Source organism: Acomys russatus, chromosome 10 (genome assembly GCF_903995435.1).
Source record: "Acomys russatus chromosome 10, mAcoRus1.1, whole genome shotgun sequence".
Taxonomy (NCBI): Eukaryota; Metazoa; Chordata; class Mammalia; order Rodentia; family Muridae; genus Acomys; species Acomys russatus.
Window position 1 is genome coordinate 34,250,123 of NC_067146.1, and position 24,069 is coordinate 34,274,191.

General features: G+C 38.0%; 1 protein-coding gene across 1 annotated transcript in view; it reads right to left on the reverse strand.

Moving 5' to 3' along the window:
- Ppp1r9a (protein phosphatase 1 regulatory subunit 9A) overlaps positions 1–24,069 on the reverse strand; it is a 125,457-nt gene that overhangs the window by 78,709 nt on the left and 22,679 nt on the right. Inside the window, exon 5 of the mRNA XM_051151481.1 lies at positions 8,161–8,296. Within this exon, the coding sequence (XP_051007438.1) occupies positions 8,161–8,296 (136 nt within the window). The remainder of the gene's footprint in view (positions 1–8,160; positions 8,297–24,069) is intronic.

Below are 24,069 nucleotides of genomic sequence, written 5' to 3' on the forward strand. Positions count from 1 at the left end.
GTTATGACGTTAACATACCTAAGTCAGTTTTACCTCCCTATACACAAAACCAGACACACTGGGATAGGAATCAAGAAAATAATCCCATTTACAATAACCTCAAAAAGAAAAAAAAAATACCTTGGATAAACCTAACTAAAAACATGAAATACCTATAATAATGAAAACTTTAAAATATTGAAGAAATTGAAGAAGGTACTATAGAAGACATTAAGAACTGCCATGTTCATGGGTTGGTAGGATTACTGTTGTAAAAAATGGCCACCCAAACAAAAGAAATGTATGGATCCAATACCATTCCCACCAAAATTCCAATGCAAATATTCACAAAAATTGAAAAAAAAAAATCATATGGAAGCACAAGAACCCTAGATAGCCAAAACAATTATGAACAATAAAAAACTGCCAGAGTCATCACTATTCCTGATTTTAAGATATAGTATAAATGATAGGAATTAAAAAAAAAAACCAGCATGATATGAGCACACCCAAAAAAAAAAAAAAAACAAAAAACAAAAAACCATATTGATCAATGGATTAGAATAGAGGACCTAGATACATGTCTGTGGACCTACAGTTACCTGACTTTTGACAAAGATGATAAAACTACATGCTGAAGCGAATCTTCAACAAATGGTGCTGGAGGACTGAGGACTGGCTATCGACATGCAGAAGAGGGAAACTGAATCCTTTTCTCTCACCCTGTGGAAGAAAATTAATGCCAAAGCGATCAAAGATCTCAACATTCCATGTGAGACTCCTAGAAGGAGAAAAATGCACATATCAGGGTATGGGCCAGATAAAGACTTCCTGAGTAAGTATGAAATGGGATCAACCACCAACAAGTTGGACTTCATGAAATTAATAATCCTCAGTATCACAAAAAATAAGACAAAACAAATATTAACTGACTGTAGAAGCACTTACAAAATGAGACAAAAAAAATTGTTTGCGATATATCTGACAGAGGATTAATGTCTAGATTATACAAAGAACTCAGAAACCTAAACACCAAAATATAATAAATCCAATTTTAAAAAATGGGCCATGGAACTGAACAGAGAGTGTTCAAAAGAAGAAATTGCAACAGGTAAGAGCGGTTTTGTTTTGTTTTTTTTTTTAAATCAGGGTTTCTCTGTGTAGCCCTGGCTGTCCTGGAAAGCACTGTGTTGACCAGGCTATGCCCAACTGTTTAGAAACATTTTTACAAATGCACAATTTTCTAAGCCATGCGGGTAATGCAAATTAAAACTATTCTCTATTTTTTTATCTTTACTTTCTTATTATGATTCAATTCAGTTCAATTGCTTGCTTTTGCCTAATCTTCCTGAGGCTGTTGTCATTCCTGCGAGAGCAGAAACCAACTCGCCATTGACACCTGCTCCTGAAGAAAGAAAAGGCTAATGGAAGACGTTTATGGACTAAAAATGTAGTGATGCCCATGTTTCTATCGGCTCATTAAAAAACACAGGACTCAGAGCTCAGCTTCTGCACGCGCCCAGAGGACTTGGTGAGCAGGTGATGCCTAAAGAGAGGCCTGAAAGGCCAACAAGATGAAGCCGGCGTGCAAGGGCAGCAAAGCGGCTGCACCGTGAACATCAGTCCAGGTGGCCAAGTGAGGACAAGCTGTCCACAGCACTCAAAATACCCATTAGAAGGCAAGATGGCTTCCCAGCTAGAAAGGCCACTTTCCTTCTGTGATTCTGAGCTTTAGAAATCTTTTGGTAAAATCTATATTCAATTTATAAAATAAAATGTTTTAAAGTTGAAAAATGTCATCTATACTTGTCCTCATGTCACCTGTTTGGAACTTGAAGCTCTGTGGCTTTCAATGTGATACAAAATCACTCAACAGGTTGCTCTGCAGACAAAGTGTACCCTTTCAGAAAAACTTTGCGGCCTAGAAGAATTTCACATAGTAGGACTTTGTGTTGTTTTTGTATGCAAAAATGACTAATATTATACTGTGGCATCTAGAAAGAAAGGTATAGGCAAATTGTAATTAAAACATTTCCATCGTAATTTTTACAAAGCACAGAAAGAAAATGAGGTACAAACAGATGACCATGCAAAGGTGCCTGTCCATACTCTACCGTGGCACTGACTTTTTGCTGCCTGTGATCGGTGGTGGTGTACACAAACAGAATATTCTTGAAATTCATAATGAGCACAGGATGGAGTTCAGGAATGGAGACAGTCTTCAAAAGCACATTTTAAAGAATATCATGATTCTGTATTTCAAGAATGGAGATTAGTAAAAATGTGAGGTTTATAAACAAAACAATGAAGTTTAAGAATCTTAAAAGAGTCGACACAATTGCAGCCTCTGGAGCACTATTAAGACTCAGCTGTGCTCTATGTCAGGGTCCTCTCATATCATCAAGTCACCGGCCTCCGAGCCACACGTGCATTCTCCTGTAAGCTCCACTGCTGTTATAGCTACTTAAAGTTCAATGTCTATTTTGGCCTTCCTAACCTGTATGTTCACCCAGACACAGAATGAAAAATTAAGAACTTAGCATCAGAAGATTCTGTTCATAAGAAGCAATCAGATTTAAGCAGAAATAAATAGCTATGTACATTGTATTATGTAAGTATTGCACAGGCCTAATCCTGAGTTTCTCTGTGACGGTTTCCCCTTTAATTTGAATCACAAAACATTTAAAGGGTTAGAGGTTAAATACAAACCCTGGTTAAATACTAGGAACTGAGACCACCTTACAGACCTGTCACACTTTTCAAACTGTTATTTTCAGATTATTAATTAATACATGAAACACGCAGTTCTAGAAATGCTTTTCAGGGAATAGGAAGTTAATAGGACATGTAGAGTATTTAATTTCACACACCAAGCAAGAGGGCACAGATAAGCAGAATTTTCTGCCAAAAAACAAACCTTAAGGAAACGGTTGTTATTATTATTGCAGTTGCCAGACGGTCCTTCCAATTCAGCCACAGTGTTCTAAAATGTTGACAGAAACAATTACAGAAGGCTTCCTCCCAAGCCCAAGACAGCAGGGCAGAAAAACAGAGGGTTGAGTGCTGCCTGGACCACACACTGTCCATACTAAGTTCCCCAGGCCGTAGACACAGGATTATGTCTCTTTGTACTGTTGTGGCCATAGTATTAAAGGGCTAGCCGCAAATATTGCTAGCTCTTGTTCACACAAGACAAGCTGTTTCCAACCAGGAACAGCAAACAGTCCAAGTCAAACTCAGTGTGAGCCCTATGTGGTCCACACAAAAAATTACTTTTGTAAATCCTTTTTAATACTTATGTAACCACAGTTTTCATTACACCCACCTTTGCATCCAATTGTTTCATGTTAACAGAAGTTAAAAAAAAAATCCCTTGGGGTAGCTGCTTTAAATTGCATATAACATATTAAAGGATTCTATGAGACAAAGTATTGCCATAGTCTTATAATGATATGAATTTCTAGTAACAAAAACAAATGATGAAAATAATTAAGTTGTATCTTAAGAGAGATTTCTGAAGTAATGATTAATCATGCTATAATCGTTCGCTTAAAGAGAGGTTGAAATGTCACTTGCGGTGAAAGAAAGGCTTTGCAAGGTAATAAATGCTCCATTATCAAAGGATCTTTAAGGAAGGGAAATAATGATAGAATGTTAAAAGACGTACAAATTGACTCCTTTTAACTTCAGTATGACCATATCTATTTTCTGGCCAAAGAGAAGCAGCTGCAGTTGACACAGTAGTTTCCAGCCTGAGCACACAGCCCTTCAATCTGTGTGATGTTCTTATGTGGAAAGATAGTGAAAAATACAAACACACTGCAGAAAATAAATAACAAAACAGTGTCACTGAGCCACTACCGGCTGAACACTGACAGCTACAGGTTATAACTGGAGAGTAACTGTTGCTATAATTCTACTTGAACATTTTACCACACACCCAGAGTTCCATGGTATGGTGTTGTTTGAGGGGTTTACTGACACCACCATGGCTACCTTTCAAATTGTTGAAGAAAGGGAAAAGAAAGGAAAGGAAAGGAAAGGAAAGGAAAGGAAGGAAAGGAAAGGAAAGGCTGACCAAATGAGCATAGTAATGCTCTTGAGCGCAGAAATGCGATCACCCATTGCAGATGTGCACACATGTATGTGAACCTTTCAGCGGTCAGGTTTCCATCTCCTGCTCTTTGGGGAATTCCTTCGGCCTCCAGGATGGGCCACTTTACTTATGCTTTTCCAAATTAGAATTGTCAACAGAGAATGCACAGAAACAGGAACACAAATTCAAACAGAATTGGCTGTTTGATTATTGGAAACTCTTCTAGTTTAAATATTTGAAGAAAAGCAGAAGCAGCAGAAATTTAAATAGTTTGAGGAGTATCTATACATTTCACATTCTATTAGAGCATGACTTATAATTTCCTAAAGCATTACAGCAGATGGACAGAGGCATAAGTAATTCATGACAATCTCTCCCTTCACAAAGGACCAGTGTCCTTTAACAACTGCAGGAAATATTTCTCACATCCAGATGTTTCCTGTACAACCAATTCAAGCAACCTGTCATAGTGATGTGTTCCAAGTTAAAATGAACCCTGGATAATTTGATCAAAAACAGAAGCTCTGCACCCTCCTGTGGGCAGCGCTCATCTCAGTGCTCGCTTAGGAAGAAGCTACTTGAACTTGGTTGTTCTGTATGTAATCAGAGGGTTTCCTGGCTGTGTCGAGGCAAGGTCATAGGAGATAGAAGCAAATAAAATTATTCTAAATTTGAACTCCGAAGATTATTCTGTGAGTTACAAGATGTGAAAACCCAAGCGAGCGAATGCCCATGTTCAGGGCCTGTCCTAACAAAGATACGCAAATCAATAAAATGCTCAATTATATGTGAAATTAAATCAATTATTCAAGGCCCCTTCTATCTATTGGATATCCAATAATGTTCCTTCTCATTTTGGTCATTTTACTTTCCATTAACAGAGAAAGAGAGTAAACAGAAAACAGAGATAGCACTCCAATTCTCTAGCTTCATATCTGGTGGCCTTAATTAAAAACTTGAATCAAGTGACAACACTGGAAGTTCTAACAGTGGAGTGGATTCTCATTGTTTGTACAGCTTTCATCTCTCCTGTGAACAGAACATTAATGGCTGCTTTTGCCTGTGCCTGCTGTGGGAAGGCAATGTGGAACACCTAAGAAAGGAGAACCTTGGGAGAAAAAAACAAAGGAAGAGTCTGACTTCAAGCGAGTCAACGCTACTTGCACACACACAGTAGCAAGCTTCTGGTTTCCACTGTCACGACTCATAAAAGGAAGAGAACATTCAACTCAATCCTTTTTGTAAAACATTTCTGTATCAATTCATCTTCTCTTTAGACTCTGTGTAGATGATACTTACGCTTTGCTGCCTACAGTAAAGCAAGTTTCCAACCATTCAATGTCCCTATTATTAGAAACACAAAACAAAGGCTCTCGGAACTGAAGAACTACAAGGAATGCCATCACTCAAAACAAGAATCCTCTGAACATCTTTTGTTGCCCAGTTACTCTGTATCTGAATAGGGACAGAGCCATGAGGGGGTGTCCTGTGAGCTCCATTCAGAATCAGCACGGCGCATTGTGGCTCTCAGGCTTTGGGGCCCGCAAGAGCACCGAGCTGAACTCTGCTAACCACTAGCTCAACAGCTAGGGAAGACACCTACTAGACTTGTGGAGGAAATGTCTCTCCAGTGCTGTAAAGGTCCCGTGAGGCTGACTCCTACGAAAGTGCATGATCCAGTTTTCACTCATGCCTCTCCCTTAAAGATATCGGCTCAAGTGGCAATGCACTGTTTGCTTTATCCCTATCAACTAAATAAAACACGCCCACCACATAGAAACTTGGTATGATTGATAATATGTTCCTAGGTCTAAATGTTCATGAGATTCTTTCACTTACTCAAATTATAAAATTAGAGGAAAATTAACTTCCCTCTTCCTCTTTTCCTTCCTTCCTCTTCTCCTCCCTCCTTCCCTATCTCTGCCTGTTACACACACACACACACACACACACACACACACGAGAGAGAGAGAGAGAGAGAGAGAGAGAGAGAGAGAGAGAGAGAGAGAGAGAGAGAGAGAGAGAGAGAGAGAGAGAGAGACTTTAGAGGTTTAAGTTGAAACTTTTGGGGGCTGACTGTGATCAACAAACTCCTCAAAAGTAACTGGAAGAAACGTGTCTGTGAGCTATAAAGCCTTTACTTGAGGAGGTTTAAAAATGACTGGATTATCTTGGTGCCACCTCCCTTACTTGTAAACTTGTTCTCTTTAATTAAAGTCAGGGAAACAAAACCAAACCAATGTCATATCAGGCTGACCTTGAACTCAAGATTCCCAGGCCTCCTAGCTGTGTTTCCTCAGGGCTGGTGTTATCTCTCTACTCCCACAACCAGCTCTGGACTGGACGCCTTATTTTCTAAGTGTGAAACATAAGCCACTAGAAGTAGTTCTGAGATGTAGCCTAAGCTGTGTACTTTACAACCAAGGATAGAGTGGAAAACAGCCTTAGGTGAGCCTCTTATTTTCTCATTACTTGATGTCTCCATAGTCCCTAGACCTTCAGAAACAAAACCTTTCTATCAGAGTAAAGGTAAAAATGTAAACCTTAGAAAATGATTCTATAATCCTAAAGAGAAGGTTTACAGCCTAGAACCCTCTAATAAAACATAAGACACTACAGTAGGGAATTGAAAACTAGGCCAAATATTTGAGGAGACCATGTGTTTAGATAATCTATTTTTATACTTAGTATCCTAGTACAATAAGAAAGGTCTTGCCAAGTGAACTCCACAAGTGCAAAAGGAAATGGAGGAAACAATTCTAAGAGACTATTTCATTCATGGACAATCTTTCTAATATATTATTCTTTGATCAAAAGTTAATTGGTGCCAAGTATGGTGGCTCACACTTGGAATCCCAGAAGCTGAGAGGCTGAGAGAAAGGAGTTGCTATGAGTTCAAAGACAACCTGGGCCAGCTTGCACAGAACGAGAACCTGTCTCAAGAAACAAACAAAAACAGAAGAAAACAAAATGTTAATTGATATGCCACCTGGAATTTTGTACTACAACAAATGGAGAATGAGTCCTCATCATACCACAAACACATAAAAACTGAATAAATATCTGAGTTAAAACATGCTAAATTAAATACACATGGAAAAGACCTGAATGTCCACTCATTCTGTGTCCTAGATGAAAGCAAAAACAAGAGCCTGGATAAATAATACTTCAGATGAGCAGAAGTCGAAGGTATGAAATCTCACTGTGTTTATATCAGCTGACATAAAGAATATTTATTTTATCTGAGCATTTACACATTTTTTAAAGTATGAAATACTATAACTAAATTGTTGATGAATCTTTTGACATGCCAATATGAAACGTATGCATGTCTTGAATGTATTTGCAATAAAGCTGTGTTCTCCCAGCATGTCAGTGTGTACTTGGCACTGACATTAGAAATAGCCCGGCATCTGTGTCTCATTACAGCACACAAGGGTTCCGGAGAGCTGCGTTCACTTGGGGGTTAGTGTCGACTCATTGACTTGATCTTCTACAGAGCTCAGAATGTAAGATCATTCCAATCTGTACCTGTGCCATGGGACATGTACTGGTGGAAACGCTTCGCTCTGCATTATGTTAGCACAGATCCCTGTGAACACATCCAAAAACCTTTCTCTTCCTGGGGTAAGGGGGAACCTCTGGAAAACCTCAGCCATCTTCAGCGCTTTTCTGTCCATGTTTGTGTATGTGTGAATGTTTTTGTTTAAATGTCTTACCAATTTTTCCAAAGGAAAAAGTATTACATAGTATTTTAGAACATTTGGAAATGATTAAAAAATATAAAGCAGAAAGAAAAATCATCTAATTCCAACAATACAGCCATTATTTATATGGGTTCTTTGAATGCTTGTTTCTCTGAAATTCTCTTCAATCGTGTGTTAAAAGTTAAAACTAATTTGCTTCCACAATTCATAGAATCAAATGCATTCACGAAGAACATAACAGGTACAGGTGGCAGCTCTTTTCCAAGATGTTGAAGTTTAGCTCAGTGTATACGACACCTTCCTTACGAAACTGCACAGAGCCTATGATCCAGTAGCAACAAGTGAGAAGAGACTGAATAGGACAGTTGTGGTCCCTACCTCATCATCATCAGCATCATACTGGGCGTAGTGGCGCTCCAGCAGCTCCCTCTGGCGCCTTTCTTGTTCCAACGTCTGGCTTATCAACTGGGCAACCTCGCTCACTTGTCCTGGCTTTTCTCGCCCAATAACGAACCTGTGGAAAGGTTAACAGCGGCTAATACACCATATTACACAATTCCACAGCTAAGGAAGCCACATAGACGCTTACAGCAGAATCTATTTAGACCAAAAAAAAAAACAAAAAACAAAAAACAAAAACAACAACAAAAAACAAACAAACAAAACCCCAACTTTGATTCATGTACTTGGAATAGCTAAGAGAAGATAGGTTTGGTCTGCCAGAGAAGTGACTTTACACATACAGCTAACCAAAGGATAAAGGTCCATCCATGAAGAATTAACATGCTCAGGAAAGTCAGAGCAGATGTAATCTGTCCTGCAGTGATTTACACATTTTGATGACTTAGGAAATGGAAGCCAGAACATTGGTTCCTGTACCCAACGACATAAAACATCATAGAATGTCTTATAATGTTTCAAACACTGATTGAAAACATTTTGCAGTAGATCCTACATTGGGTGACTAATGGAGGGACACTGACTTTTGCTAAGTTACTAAAGTGTGCATGCATGCGTGAGCATTAGGAAGAGTTTGGCTCAAAAAACAGTAAGAAAACATCTGTTGACATTAATTCTTATGAGGCACTAAGTTAAAAGAAGGAAACTGGAGAAACATTAGCTTTCTATAAAGCCACGTCATTTACAACCAGCCCTTGTCAGTTTAATTTGGTTTATTCAACACTTCTTTCATATTAATATACAATCCCATTATGCTAAAATACAGCTAATATGTCTATAGTATATGGCTTATAAATATCACTTAGCATCTTTATTTTAAATGTCAGACTTAGTCTTTTCTAAGCTTGACTGATAAACATCCCTTGATTAGATTTTTTTTAGTCAATCTTAAATCACATAGATGACCATTTTCTGCATAAGAACACTGAAGATCAAAATGTTTGTCCTTGGTTAATTGCTTTTCCCAAAGAACTTCACATAGCTTCACATAAAAACTTAGCTTAGAATTAAGCTCACATGTTCATTGCCTCATTTACTGTTGGGAGTCAAGTGTAAGTAGCATCCTATGGACTGTCTTTGTAAAATGTAATCCATACAGAGTGAGCTACATCTACTGAAAATGTTTGGTTCAATAAAAAGGACAAGCACATAGGCCTGTGGTCACTATAGCAACAAAAATGCAGGGAACTTAGACCAACCCAAAGCATTCCCTCATACTGCTTTCCACAAAACATCTTCACTGTTTCCACATTAATATTCTGGTGTTTCAATTAAATGGAACTACAGTGTATATGAATGTTTTACTGTACAGGATATACACTTGGCAGATGTATCCTTCTATTAATAATTCTAAAATACAGATGGTCTTTGGACCATATGCATCAAGTTACTATAAATATTTGTATGTGAGCCTTTATAGACATGTTTTCATTCTTTAACAAATAACTAACAGTGGAGTTGGGTCATACGGTAAACGGATGTGTAACTTTTCAAAAAAGTTTCCAAGTTGTCTTCTGAAGTGGGTGCCATCTCATAGTCTCCTCACACTTCACCATTCATATCTCTGCTTTCATGAAATATTGCTTCAAAATTTTTGTCCATTTTAAAAAGCAAGTTGTTTATTTTTGTGATTGAGGTGAGATGACTCAATGTTTTGGTACATACTCTTGTCTCTATATCCTACAGATGTGTGTACACATAAAGTGTACATATATATATATATATGTATGTGTGTGTATATATTTATATATTTAATCTACTATTTATATATATGTATGTGTGTATATATTTATATATTTAATCTACTATTTATATATATATGTATGTGTGTGTATATATTTATATATTTAATCTACTATTCTCTCCCAGCTTATGCTTTACCATCTTAGCTTTTCTAATTCTGACGATGATGTTTTTAAAGCAATCATCCATGTCTGTGTCAACAGATGACCACCTACAGTATAGTGTTGAGGAAATGAATTCTGACTTTTACTATGCGATGAGGTTGTCAAATTGTCCCAGCCTCTATTTGTCAACACAATAGTAAACACAGAACTGCGGATGGCATACTGAGATTTTATTGAATAAACTCTTGAATCACACAAAAAGTAAATTTTGTTTTTCAACGAGTTCTAATTCCTAAGATATTTTTTCCACCTTATAATTGAATTGTTTTCCTATCTTTTCTTAAATTTTTAACTTTCTTCTTAAAGCTCAATTTTATTTTTCAGGCACAATGTGTCATAAGGGTGGTTTGGGTTCTTCTAAGTAGCAAGTGATTTCAACACCATTTGTTCGAAAGACTGTTCTTTGCAAACACTGAATCACTTGATTACACTGTTGATTCTACATTTGTGGGGTGATTTCTGGACTTTGCCGTCTGTTCCCTGATGTGTTTGCAATTTGGTCAACCCACCACCTCCATGAATGTTACATAGTAAATCCTGGAACTGAGTGATGAGGTCGTGGCCTCTGCATGTCTTTCCTCTGTATTTTCATATAAACTTTATAATCACTCTGCCAGCTTTTCCAGGAAAGCCTAAGCCCACTGGGGTTTGTTCTGGCTTTGAAAAGGCATCTTAACAATATGAGCTCATCTGATCCACGAACACAGGATATGTCTCTCTTTATTTACTAGTTGCTTGCTCAGACCTCAGGCTTTAAGTGAGCTTTGTTTTATCCTCTAGTAATTTGTGTTTTCTGAAGTAAATGTGATTTAAAAAAAAAAAAAATTAGAATGCTGAAATAGAACTGAACCATAGACACTGGCCTTGTCTTCTGCAAAGTAGCTAGACCCAATCCCTATTTCTACAAGTTTTCTATAGACACTTTAGGATTTTTCTAAGACTGTAGCCACCGTGAACCAACACATTTTGACTTCTCTCCCTTTTTTGTGTTTGTTTACACGTGTTAACAAGGTTTGACAGCATTTTTGCTTTTATCCCCCTTCTATTCTATAAGGAGAGCCCTGGATTGCCAAGAGATACACAGGTGATTTAAGAGATATTATAGGATTATGACACCATACTTAAAGTCCTTAGTGTTTTAATTCATATTTATATATGAATTCATTATGTTTTGGTAAATATGTTTATCAGAAATTGTGTCTCATATTATACATATAGAGAAATGTGCTTTAGACAAGCCTAAACTGACCTTTTATGTGTGTTTTAAAAAAGATTTTTACACACAACAGGGACATATGCTCAACCATGTTCATAGCGGCCTTATTCATAATAGCCAGAACATGGAAACAGCCTAAGTGTCCCTCAGTAGAAGAATGGATAAAGAAACTGTGGTACATTTACACTATGGAATACTACTCAGCTATTAAAAACAAGGAATTTCCGAAATTTGTGGACAAATGGGTTGAACCAGAAATGATCATAATGAGTGAGTTAACCCAGAAGCAGAAAGAGTCAAATGGTATATACTCACTTATATCTGGACACTAGCCCAAGGACCGTGTCCCATGAAAGTCTTCACTTATCAGGAAAGTGGGACAGAGGGGAGGACATCCTGTTGGGACTTTAGGCAAGAGAAGTATGGGAGAATGGGGAAACAGAAGGATCCAGAGGGTCCTAGAAACCTACAAGAAGAACATTATGACGGGAGAATCTGGGCCCAGGGGTCCTGCTCAAACTATGACACCAGCCAAGGAATATACGTACAGTAAACATCAAAGCCCGACCCAGATCTAGCCAATGGTCAGAACATACTCCACAGTTGAGTGGAGAGTGGGGACTGACTTTCACACAAACCCTCGTGCCCCATATTTGACCACATCCCCTGGATGGGGAGGCCTGGTGGCACTCAGAGGAACGCTAGTAGGCTACCAAGAAGAGACTTGATACCCTATGAGCATATACAGGGGGAGGAGGTCCCCCTCAGTCACAGTCATAGGGGAGGGGAGTAAGGGGAAAGCGGGAGGGAGGGAGGAATGGGAGGATACAAGGGATAGGATAACTATTGAGATGTAAAATGAATGAATAAAAAAATTTAAAAGATTTAAAAATTTTATTTTATGTGGCTGAATGTTATATATATATATATATATATATATATATATATATATATATATATATATATATATATATATATATATATATATATAAGAGAGAGAGAGAGAGAGAGAGAGAGAGAGAGAGAGAGAGAGAGTCCACGCACACCATGTATGTTCTTGTTGGCCAGATCCCACAGAACTGGAGGTATCGGTGTAAGTCACCATGTGAGGCTGGGAACTAAACTGTAATCCTTTTAAGGAGCATTTACTGCTGCTTAGCTACTTAGCCAACTCTCCAGCCCTTTTTGTGTGGTGGTGGTGGTGGTGGCAGCGATTTTTTTTTTTTTTGATACAGGGTCTTATTGTCCAGCTCTGACTGGCTTGGAACTCATTATATAGACTAGGCTGGCCTCAGACTCAGAGATCATCCTGCCTCTACTTCCTAAGTGCAGAGATAGGAAGTGTGTGTGCCATCATGCACAGATTTTTTAAAAAATGTATTTTCAAAGGCACCACATAGTTAGGGTAAAGAGACTATCATTTACCTACTGTTAGATCACAGAATAATAAAAAAATACACAGTGAATATTATGCAAAGTAAAAAACAGAATTCAGATTCATTTAGCTCACTCATTTTAATGCTATTTTTAAAGAACTTGATATATATATATATATATATACTGTATTTGTATCATTTCCCCCTCTCTCTCTCTTCTAACTCTTCCCACGCTGCCCATACTCCTCTTGAATTAATGACCTCTTTTTCTGTAATTACTTTTTAATATATAGGAGAGAGTAAGAGAGAGCCGGGGGGGGGGGGGAGACGGAGAGAGGACACTTATACCAAGTGAGTCCAATTACTGTTGGTCATCTAAGCTTGGAAAAAATCATTAGGGACATATCCCTAAAGAAAACTGACTCTCCCTTCCTCAGCAACTATTGGCTGCCTTAGTCCCTTACTTAGGGGTGGGGCCTTGTGAGATTTTCATTTGTGTTGATCATTTAAGCCAAGATTCCTTTACCTGCACTTGAAAGCCACATGGTCAGACCTTGAGAAGTAAGAGTGTTTACTGAAACTGAAGAAATGTTTTCCCAGGACACTTGCTCAATGCACTTTACAGAGAAAATGAGATTTGGGCCTTGTCTTCTGGTCAAACATTTGAATCTGTTGCTGCTAATTCTAGAGATGAGATTTGGGTTGAAGCTTTTGTGGGTGGGTTGGTGTTCCCCTCCCTCTGCAGGAGACTTGTCTAGTCAGAGGGTGTCCTCGTCAGTCTCTATGGCCCCTACTACTGGGAGTCTCTGCTGAAGTCAGCTTCCTGTCCTCCTAGGAGCCTACCCTGACTTAGGTGTGCAGATTGTCCCAGAGATGCTACAGCCCACAGTTCCTCTTTTCTCTGCAGGCCTTCTTATCCTCCTCCCACTTCCCTCCTCCCCACCCCCCAACTCTCTCACCCCCCCCCCTGCCCCCGCTCTCTCCATGTCTGATCTCTACCCTTATTTTTCTCTGTCCCACTCCCTCTCCTACCTTGTTCCCTCTCTTCATCCACTACCACTGTCTATTCTATTTCCCCTTCTGGCTAAGATTTAAGCCTCCCCCCCCCTTGGGTCCTCTTTGTTACTTATCTTCCTTGGATCTGTGCACTGTACTATGTTTATCCTGAACTACATGGCTAAAGCCCACTTATAAGTGAGTATATACCATGTGTGTCTTTCTGGGTCTGGGTTATCTCACTTAGGGTGACCTAGTTCCATCCATTTGCCTGCAATTTTCATGAATTCTTTGTTTTTGATAGCCGAGTAGTATTCCATTGTGTAAATGTACCACAATTTTTTTGTTTTTTTATCCATTCTTTGGTTGAGGGACAAGACAACTAGGCTGTTTCCAGATTCTGGCTATTATGAATAAAGCTGCCATGAACATGGCTGAGCAAGTATCTTTGGTGAAGCATCTTTTGGGTATATGCCCAGGAGTGGTATGGTTGAGTCTTGAGGTTGTGCTGTTCCCAATTTTCAGAGAAAGTGCCAGATTGACTTCAAAAGTGCTTGTACAAGTTTACACTCCCACCAGCAGTGGAGGAGTCTTCTTTTTCCACATGCTCGCCAGAATGTGCTGTCTCTAGAATTTCTGATCTTAGCCATTGTGACAGGTATAAGATAGAGTCTCAAAGTCCTTTTGATTTGCATTTCCCTAAAGACTGGGGACTTTGAGCATTTAAGTGCTTCTTGGCCATTGAAGATTCGTCTGTTGAGAATTCTCTGTTTAGTTCTGTGACCACATTTTTAATTTGGTTATTCTGTTTGTTGTTTAATTTCTGGAGTTCTTTATATATTTTGGATATTAGCCCTTTGTCAGATGTAGGACTGGTAAAGATCTTTTCCCAATCTGTTGACTGTCATTTCATTCTATTTAGTGTCCTTTGCCTTATAGGAGCTTTTCAGTTTTAAGAGGTCCCATTTGTTAATTGTTGATCTTAGTGCCTGCGTGTTGGTGTTTGTCCAGGATGTTGTCTCCTGTGACAGCGATTCTGAGGTTCTTTCCCAGTTTCTCTTCTAATAGATTTGGTGTATCTTGTGTTATATTGAGGCCTTTGATCCATTTGGACTTGAGTTTTGTGTAGGATGAAAAGTATGGATCTACATGCATTTTTCTACATGTAGGCATCCAGTTAGACCAGTACAATTTGTTAAAGATGCTATCTTTTTCCCATTGTATGGTGTTAGGTCCTTTGTCGAAGATTAAGTGTCGGTAGGTGTGTGGGTTTATTTCTGGGTTTTTGATTCAATTCCATTGATTAATTGGTCTATTTCTATGCCAGTACCGTGCAGTTTTTATTACTATTGCTCTGTAGTTAGCTTGAAGTCAGGGATGGAGATACATCCAGAAGTTCCTTTCTTGTATAGGATTATCTTAGCTATTCTGGTTTTTTGTTTTTCCATTTTAGGTTTAGAATTGTTCTTTAAAGGTCTGTAAATAACTGTTCGTATTTTGATGGGGATTGCACTGAATCCATAGACTGCTTTTGGTTAGGTGGTTATTTTTACTATGTTAATTCTACTGATCCACAAGCATGGGGCATCTTTCTGTCTTGTATCTTATTCAATTCCTTTCTTCAGAGACTTGAACTCCTTGTCATACAGGTCTTTGACTTTTTTAGTTAGAGTTACACCAAGATGTTTCATATTATTTGTTCACCATTACTTCTAAAGCCAAAATTATTTATGGTAAAGCTGATATGAATGTCATGCACAATCAAAATTTCACAGGAAAGAAAGACCACGCAATACTTCATAAAAAGCTAGCATTTTAAATAATAAGGATGCTGCTGTTTACCATCACAGTTTTCTGAATTCACTCACATAATTTATTTTAATGTATTATTTGTCTATTGTTAGTTTAGATGAAGAATAACCTTATAGTTTAATGAAACGGAAATGATTCAGAATTGTCTATAAGACAGATAATTGATCTCACAAAGGGTTTCACTTTTAAATACTTTAAAGTACACATGGCTGTTCATCTAGGCAGCTTTTCTGAGCCACAATAGAGGATGGTGGTTACTCGTGACTTTAAAGCCTGTAGTGCCATGAAGCATGGTATAGATTTGTTGTAACAGAACACCATTTTTTTTAAGCAGGAACCAGATTAAAAACACACAGATGTGGAAACAACCTACTCCCTCTGCCTCATCTTCCCCATGTGAAAATTAGTACCTAATATCATATGTCTAAAGGAGTGATCAAGAATAAAACATAGATCACTCCGGAGAAGACCAAGCTGCTTGAAAATCATGAGAAAACCAAGTTGTTGAAAAATACGTATAACTCAAATTACTTTCTTTATGTATCTATGTTTGGCCTATGTTAAACTGAGTTCATAAATATGTAAGATTAGATTATTTTTAAAATATACTACCAAATGCAGAACTCAACATGAGATGTCAAATTATTAGCATGCTTATTTTAGTTATGGATTATGCATATGGATTTTTTTGAATAGCACATTTTAAGTGTTAAAAGCATCTAGAAAAAAATGCCTCTGATAATATAATTCTACTAAAGTATAGACGTCACATTGGTTCTGTGACTTTGAATATGTCAGTATTTCTAAGCTTTAGTTTTATATTTGTAAAGCAATCACAATAAGTACAATAAATAGTATAAACACATATAAAAGTTCCAGCAATTGGTGCACAGAGAACATTTGATAACTATTTACTGTTGCTTATAATACAGATTATGGACTATTACTTTATGGTTGAATGAACTTACATGTTTACTGTGCCCACTGTCCCAATTCATCCCTACTTAATCACAATTATAAAAACAGGATTTTTGTTTTGTTTTGTTTTGTTTTAATTTTTAGATCACCAATCCCTGGAATAGTAAGATGCATTAATTTTTTAATGGTAAAAAAATAGAGTAGCTGGTTCAAATTCGAATAAAATAAATTAGAAAGTGAGGATTTTCATTATTGAGCAACGGCCATTGTCTTAGTATTCTATTGCTGTGAGGAGACACCATGACCATAGTAACTCTTCAAAACAAATGCACTTGATTGGGCTGGCTCACAGTTCAGAGCATTAATCCGTCATCATCACGGCAGGAAGCAAGGCCGCACACAGGCAGGTGCTGTCAGGGTGCTGGAGAAGCAGATGGACAGTCTACATCCAGATCTGCAGTCATCTTCCACAGGAAGAGGAAGACACCAGGACTAGCCTGGGCTTTTAACACCCAAAAGCCCACCTCCAGTGACACACTTCCTCCCACAAGGCCACACCTCCAATCCCTGTCAAGTAGTGCCACTCCCTGATGACCAAGCATTCAAATACATGAGTATGTGGGGATTATTCTTACTCAAACTCTCACAGCCATGATATGTTAGGGTCTAGAGTCTTCAGCATGGTCTCTTTTAGGGTTATAAAGGTGACTATCATGTTTCAAAGTGGATTACTTCATTATTGCTTCAGGCAAAAATATAATAAACAGAGGCTAATAAATCAGTTTTTTCTCTTCTTTTCATTTATTATGAAGCCAAGCAATGTGCACATTCTACTCTTTGGCATTTTGCTGTCTACATTACACAGGACTCCGTTGTTTCTGTTATCTAATTTTCCGGTGCACTGTTAACAAAGAAACAACAAACCAACTCCCAAACAACAACAACAACAACAAAACTTAACACTGCATTTACAATTAGCTAGGTTAAAATTGAAAATATCCTAGACATTCTGTGTGAGTGATATGAGAGGATAAGTGGAAAGTGATAGTTCGTAAATGCCTGGCTTTCAGACTTAAGTTCTAATTAAAATGATCTCTAGTCAAAAATGAAACATAAATAATAATAAATTTGTAAATCTCAATATACAACTAAGCTTAAAATGTGAAAACGGGAACGCTATGCCAGTCTACAGCCGTTATTCCTTATGTAAACAATTCTTGTACTGAAATGTTCTAAACAAGTACTTACTTTGTATCAAAACCTAAACAATATGCATTTGAAAAAAGTACTTTTGAAGAATTTTGCAAACTGTATCTCACCTCCCCGCACCCCTGAATTTGGCATCTTGTAAAGCCTTTTCGGAAGTGAAGAGCTGTTAACTGAGAGCCACTGAGCAAGTGCTGGTGGCTGCCAGTCACTTTCAGCAAGACTCCAGACAATAAGAGTGAGCAACACAACACACCGCCTGTCTCTTATTTACCATACTAGTCTTCTTTTCCATGTTGGGGGCTAGGTCACTATAACTCTATATTTATGAATAAATATATTTATGAATAAATATATCTCTAAAACTTCATATAAGTTTATCTTTAAAAAACTCAGGTATATGAATGTGTTTGCTTTTAAAAGCAAGATCTGGAGTATTTAAACTTAATTACAAATGCTATTTCATGGAAGTGAATCCTGAATCTAACACAGGACTAATTATAACATTTTTTCTATATTATATTTCAATGTTAAAAATAAAATCCAGCCGGACATGGGGTGCACATCTTTAATCCCAGCACTGGGGAGGCAAAGACAGGTGGATCTCTGTGAGTTCGAGGCCAGCCCGATCTAGAAGGAATTCCAGGTCAGCCAGGATTATAAAGAGAAGCTCTGTCTTAAAAAACCATAAATAAATAAGATAAACAAATAAAATCAAATTTTTTAGAAAGTTACCTAATACAGAAACTAACCCTAAAAGATACTTTGCAGAACATTTACCTCTTAGCCAGAAATAACATTTCTCTAGCAGTTCTGATGTCAGAGATTTAAACATATATGCATATAAATATTAAAATAGTAACCTACAGAACGCTACTTGGTATTTAGGGATACTGTAAGTTATTTCATCAAGCAAAGTCCCCTTTAACTCATCTCCTGAAATCTCTGTGGTTCTGAATCTAATGCCAGCAGTTGTTGACTACTCATATACTTAAGATCAACAAGCTCCTCCATCATGCTAGAGGTGGTGGCATGTGACTCCAGACCCTGGTCTGCAGGACTGCTTCGAATTAAAGGTCAGCCTTGTCTCCATAGCAAGTTCTAGACCCACCAGAACTGTATAGTGAGACCCTGCCTCAAAAATTAGTAAAAGAAACAACTGAAGCAAAACGAAATTTTCCTCCACTCACCTTCTAAAGCCATAGAGGGCTCTCCTCTCAAGAGGAGAGCATGGTCTAGAAGGACCAATGATTTTCATAAATGTAAGAGGGTCCTTCACCACTCTTCATATATGTGACATTCTGTCTTATACAATCACAAAACCAAAGACTGATAAAAAAGAAAACTATCAACTGTCTCTTATGCTACAACGCAAAGACACATCATAGAAATGAGTAAGGCAATTGAAATTATCTCAATATTTATTGCCTTTTTATGATTTTAAGTGAAAACAAGAGTTTCCAAAAGGAGACATGAGAGCCCCAGGCCATTCATCTGCACAAAATCACTCCTGACTTCTTTGGAGGGAATGCAGGAATATTATTCAAAATAATTCTGAGTAATTGTCGATACGCGTTCTGTACAGTAAGTATCAAGCTGGAACCTGGCTTCTGTGTCTGGCATTTTCTTTATCTTCTTTTTTTGTTCTGGTTTTATAAGACAGACTTTCTCTGTGTAGCTCTAGCTGTCCTGGTAGTTGCTCTGTAGACCAGGTTAGTCTTTAACTCAGAGATGTAGCGATCCACCTGCCTCTGCCTCCCAAGTGCTTGGGTTAAAGGCCTGCACTACCACTCTCCCAGCATGCTTGGCTTTTTCTAAGTGTAATGGCTGTGAGGGTCCCACGTGACGATGGATGTGTCAGTCATTTCATCCTTTGTACTGCCAGAAAATTGTGCACTGGCTGGGGTATGGAAGATTTTACTCTTCAAATGATCAGTTAAAGAACATTTCACTTATTTCTCCCTTCCAGCTATTTTGAATAATGTTCCTGCATGTACGCATCTTGTATAGATATGTGTCTTAGGGTTCATAAGTAAATAAACCAGCAGAATTTATGGGAGGACCTGTGTATTTGCAAAAAAAAAAAAAAAGTATCCAACTAAAGCAGGAGGGTGGAATAGAAAGTCATCTTCAGCCACAGAGCAGTCTCAAAGGCAAAAACGAATACAGAGGAGAAGGAGGAGGGGGAAAACCATCAAACTCCTGCAAACTGTGTGAGCCTATCACATCCCCACCACCAATGAATGAATGCTCTGGAGAGCAGTAGTATTTGCCAACACATACAACTATAAGTTCTTAAAGTTTCCGACCATCGAGCAGCATAGAGTAGCAGTAGCGTTGCGGTGTTGCAAGGTTTAGGGTGCTTAGTGAGCCTGCATGACATTCCACGTGCTCCCAAATAAATTTGGGTGAGCTGTCCTTTCAAGCGTTTGCATCTTTTAATAGTGTGGGATTAAAATTTTTTCTATATGGCTACTCTATTCATATTATACTGAAAATCTTAAGTACTTAAAACCTTGTGTATAATTATCAGAAATCATTATATAAGTATTCGTTCTTTTTTTTTTAAAAATCTAGTTAAAATCATCTTTATTGTTATTCATATTTTATTGATTTCCCAACTCTTCGTCCTCTTTTTTGGGTTATTCCTGAGATGGAATTTTCCTTACACTTCTCCCTTTTCTTCCTTCTCTCCAACCCTCCCATACACCTCTCCCTACTCTCCTTCAAGTTCATGCAAGCATATATGTATTGATGTAAACACATATATTATTCCTGATATAACCTGTTTGGTTCATATAATATGACTGCTCAACTTTGAATTGAACAGGAACACCAATGACTATGTCAAACTGAATGGGGGAAAATCCACAAAGGCTCAAGCCTGCACAGAGGACTGTAGGCATCTGGGGAATGCTGGGAGTGGGAGGGGTGGTCCTACCTCAAGGGAGAGAACATGAGTTGGTTACCCAGAGCCAAACAGTCAGTGCTGAAAATATACATCCAAGTAACACTGTACTTACTAAAGACCACCCTTAAAAGAAGCATTTTAAATTGTAGTACAATTTATCATCATTCTCTTCTATAATTTTTCTTAAATTCTAAGATGGTTAAGCCCACAGCATAAACATTCACGCAGTTAAAAAACATCTTTTGGCTCTAGGAGATACATTTAGGCTTTTATTCGTGCTGTAAGAAGGGGGTCAATGCTTGTTCTTATATACGGGTGTATATAAGAACATTATAATTTCTTGCCCTGAACTACTCTGGTAACTCTTTTAAAACATATGAACCTTGCGGGGGTCTATACTGCGACTGCGTCCAACGCCTTCCATTTACATCACTATTGTTGTACCCAACCCAGACGGCCTTGACTAGCCAGCCTTCCGCCAGTAAACACCCTCCAACTTTGATCATTTCTTCAAAAAGCAGTAACTTCCAAAAATAATCTGCTGAGATTTATGGGGACATGGATATATTTATTTTACAGACTAATTTGAACAATATATATTTATGTTAGTAGTTATATTGGCATATGTATGTTAGTAAAATATAACTGGCCACCAGGACACTGAGTGCCACACTGGAGCCACTGGAGTAAGTCCTGGCGGGAGTCCTGGGGCCAGAGAATCACAACACCAGTGTTCAAGAACAGAATAAAATGTTTGCATTCATCCTCCTGGGAGCTCTACTTGAGTCTCTAGCACTGGATGACACCTATCTACACTGGGAAGGGTGACCTTTCGGTAGACACTCATCCATCTGCTAATTCTTGTAGATAATGCTGTATCAGCTTTGTGGGGCTAGCTGAGCCCAGTCAAACTGACATGTAAGGTTAACCTAACAGTCCACCAATTCCAGGCAACTCATAAACTCAATTATTGTTATAAAAGAGTTTTCATGGGCTATAATTCCCAGGAACTACACATTGACAAGCATTTGTAAACCATCCTCTGTCCCCTGCTGACACAGTTCACAGCTTTCCCCAGGATCAGGACCATGATGTGTCATGGCACTCTGTGGCTGAGCACCTGGACAGTCCCGGCTGGCTCACGGTTATTCCATGCTTCACAGTGCACACGGCAGAATGCCCTTGTTGCTCTCTTCTTTTGATGAACATGATTTGCTGTCTTTATTACAGTGTATTTCCAGTGTTGGATCGAGCAAACTTAAAGAGAAAATGGGAGAGTTTCTTATGGCCCTATTGTCTGAGTGGTGGCTGACATCTGAAGTCACTTCCTCATGCAACAGGGCTACCACATTGTGAGGAGCCTCTTCTCATCAGATTTCACTTGTGCAAAGTAAAAAAGTCATGGTGTCAGTCCCAGTAAACTTGTTATACATTGAGTCACTTGCAATATGTTTATTAGATTTCTTAAATTTTGAGATTCTGAAAAGACAAATTGTATTTGATGGGCCATGTTTAGTTCAGAGAAAAAATAATCATTAAATAAGAATTATAAATCTATTAGCAGAAAATATTAGGGAGCAGTCTAAAACAATAAGAATCATCTGTGTAATGAAGGAAATCACTTCCTTCATGCAGAAATATATTAAGTGTATATATATATATATCCGCATACACCTATATTTACATATAAAGACTCTGTATCAACAATCACTATAAACAGCAATCACTATACACAGACAGATTGATTCAAAGTCACACAAACTATCTTCCATTTACCTTGGATATGGAGTTTAGCCATTATCTGGCCAGTAAGGTCACAAATTTAGGCAAGTGGATCAACGTCTAACTTACATCTCTCTGCAGATGAGAAGAAACCACATTCTGAATTGTGGGACAGAGCTAGCAGATGGGTCTATGCACAGACTGATCTCTTAGAAACCACTGCTGGCTGTGGGAATGCTGAAAATTAGCTCCTGACAACTGCAGATCAAGGTCAACCAGGCTATGCTTTTGACCCGGGTTCAAGCCCCAGTGCTCTGTCCAACCAAAAACCCAGCCAGCCAGTCAGTATCTTTAGTTGCAGAATATTTCTGAAACCCCACAATTAAGAGGCAGTAGTAGGACTGTGATGAGTGCTAGGTCTACGTATGGTAAACTGTAAATTCTAGGATAATCTGATGTAAGATAGCCAGGGATACATAATGAGAACTTTCTTCCAAACAAAAAACAAATACAAGATGAAAAGAAATGCAGAAATATATTAAATATATATATATGCATACACCTATATTTACATATAAAGACTCTGTCTCAACAAGCGAACAGACTCACCTACAAAACAACAAAAAAACCAAAAACATACGAATGGTATACTAATGGTTCTTTCATCCATACCATGAATTCAAAAATTCAGATATGACCATTCACATTTAAGTAAGTCAGATTTAATTCCTTGAATTCCATATATTCTTACCGGATCTGTGATTTGTGGTTATAGAAAGCTTAGCAGAACAGTGATTTTCCTGACAAAAACCCTAGTTGAAAACACATTTTAATAAAAATTAAATGTGACATGTATGTCTCTAGGTATTGAGAATTCCAAAACTAGCTAGGCATATGCCTGTAACTCTAGGACTTGTGGGGCAGAAATAAAAGGATGGTCCCAGGTTGAAGACTAGCTTGGCCTAGATAGAGAATTCTAAACTAACCAAGGCTACCAAATGAGAATTTTGTTCCAAATAAGACCAAATACAAAGTTAAAAAGAAATGTATAACTATATTAAGTATATTGTACATATGTTTATAAACACACACATATGTATATCCTATTTATTATACATATAGGTCTAGTTTTTAATTAATATTTCATATAGAACAACTACTAAATGTACTTTCTCTTTCAGTCAACTTATTGAGACTGTAGGTTACATGATTTCAACAAATTCAGATTGTGGCTCAATAGTGTGAGAGATGTTAAGGAGGCTACCAGTCCCATGTGTGCGTCAAGACATGGTAAAATTAGAACAATGTTACCTCAAGGCAAAAAAAAAAAAAAAAAAAAAGAAATAGTGTGAAGATGGCCACCATCAAATAGGTCAGGGTGGACTTCTGGAGGGTTATGGCGTTGAGATAAGGTTAAGACACAGTAGTTCTTGATAGTAGACAACAGGGCATGGAAACAGAAGATGCAGAAAGTACCACCAGGGGAGGAGACTTCCAACAACTCCCAAGAGCTTCCATACAGATCAGATGCCACTGAAAGTGTCCAGCGAGGGGGTGGGCGTAACAGATCTCTACAATGATCATTTTTACTTCTCTGTATTAGATCAACTGTTCAAGGTAAGCAAAAGGTCAACACCCCTGTCCATAACAGCGCTTCCTACTTTTGAAAACTGTAATTATGTTCTTTTTAAGATAGTACTTAGGGCAGAATGAAAAGGGGAGAGAGAGTGAAATGAGAGCAATTACTTAAGAAGACATGTGTCA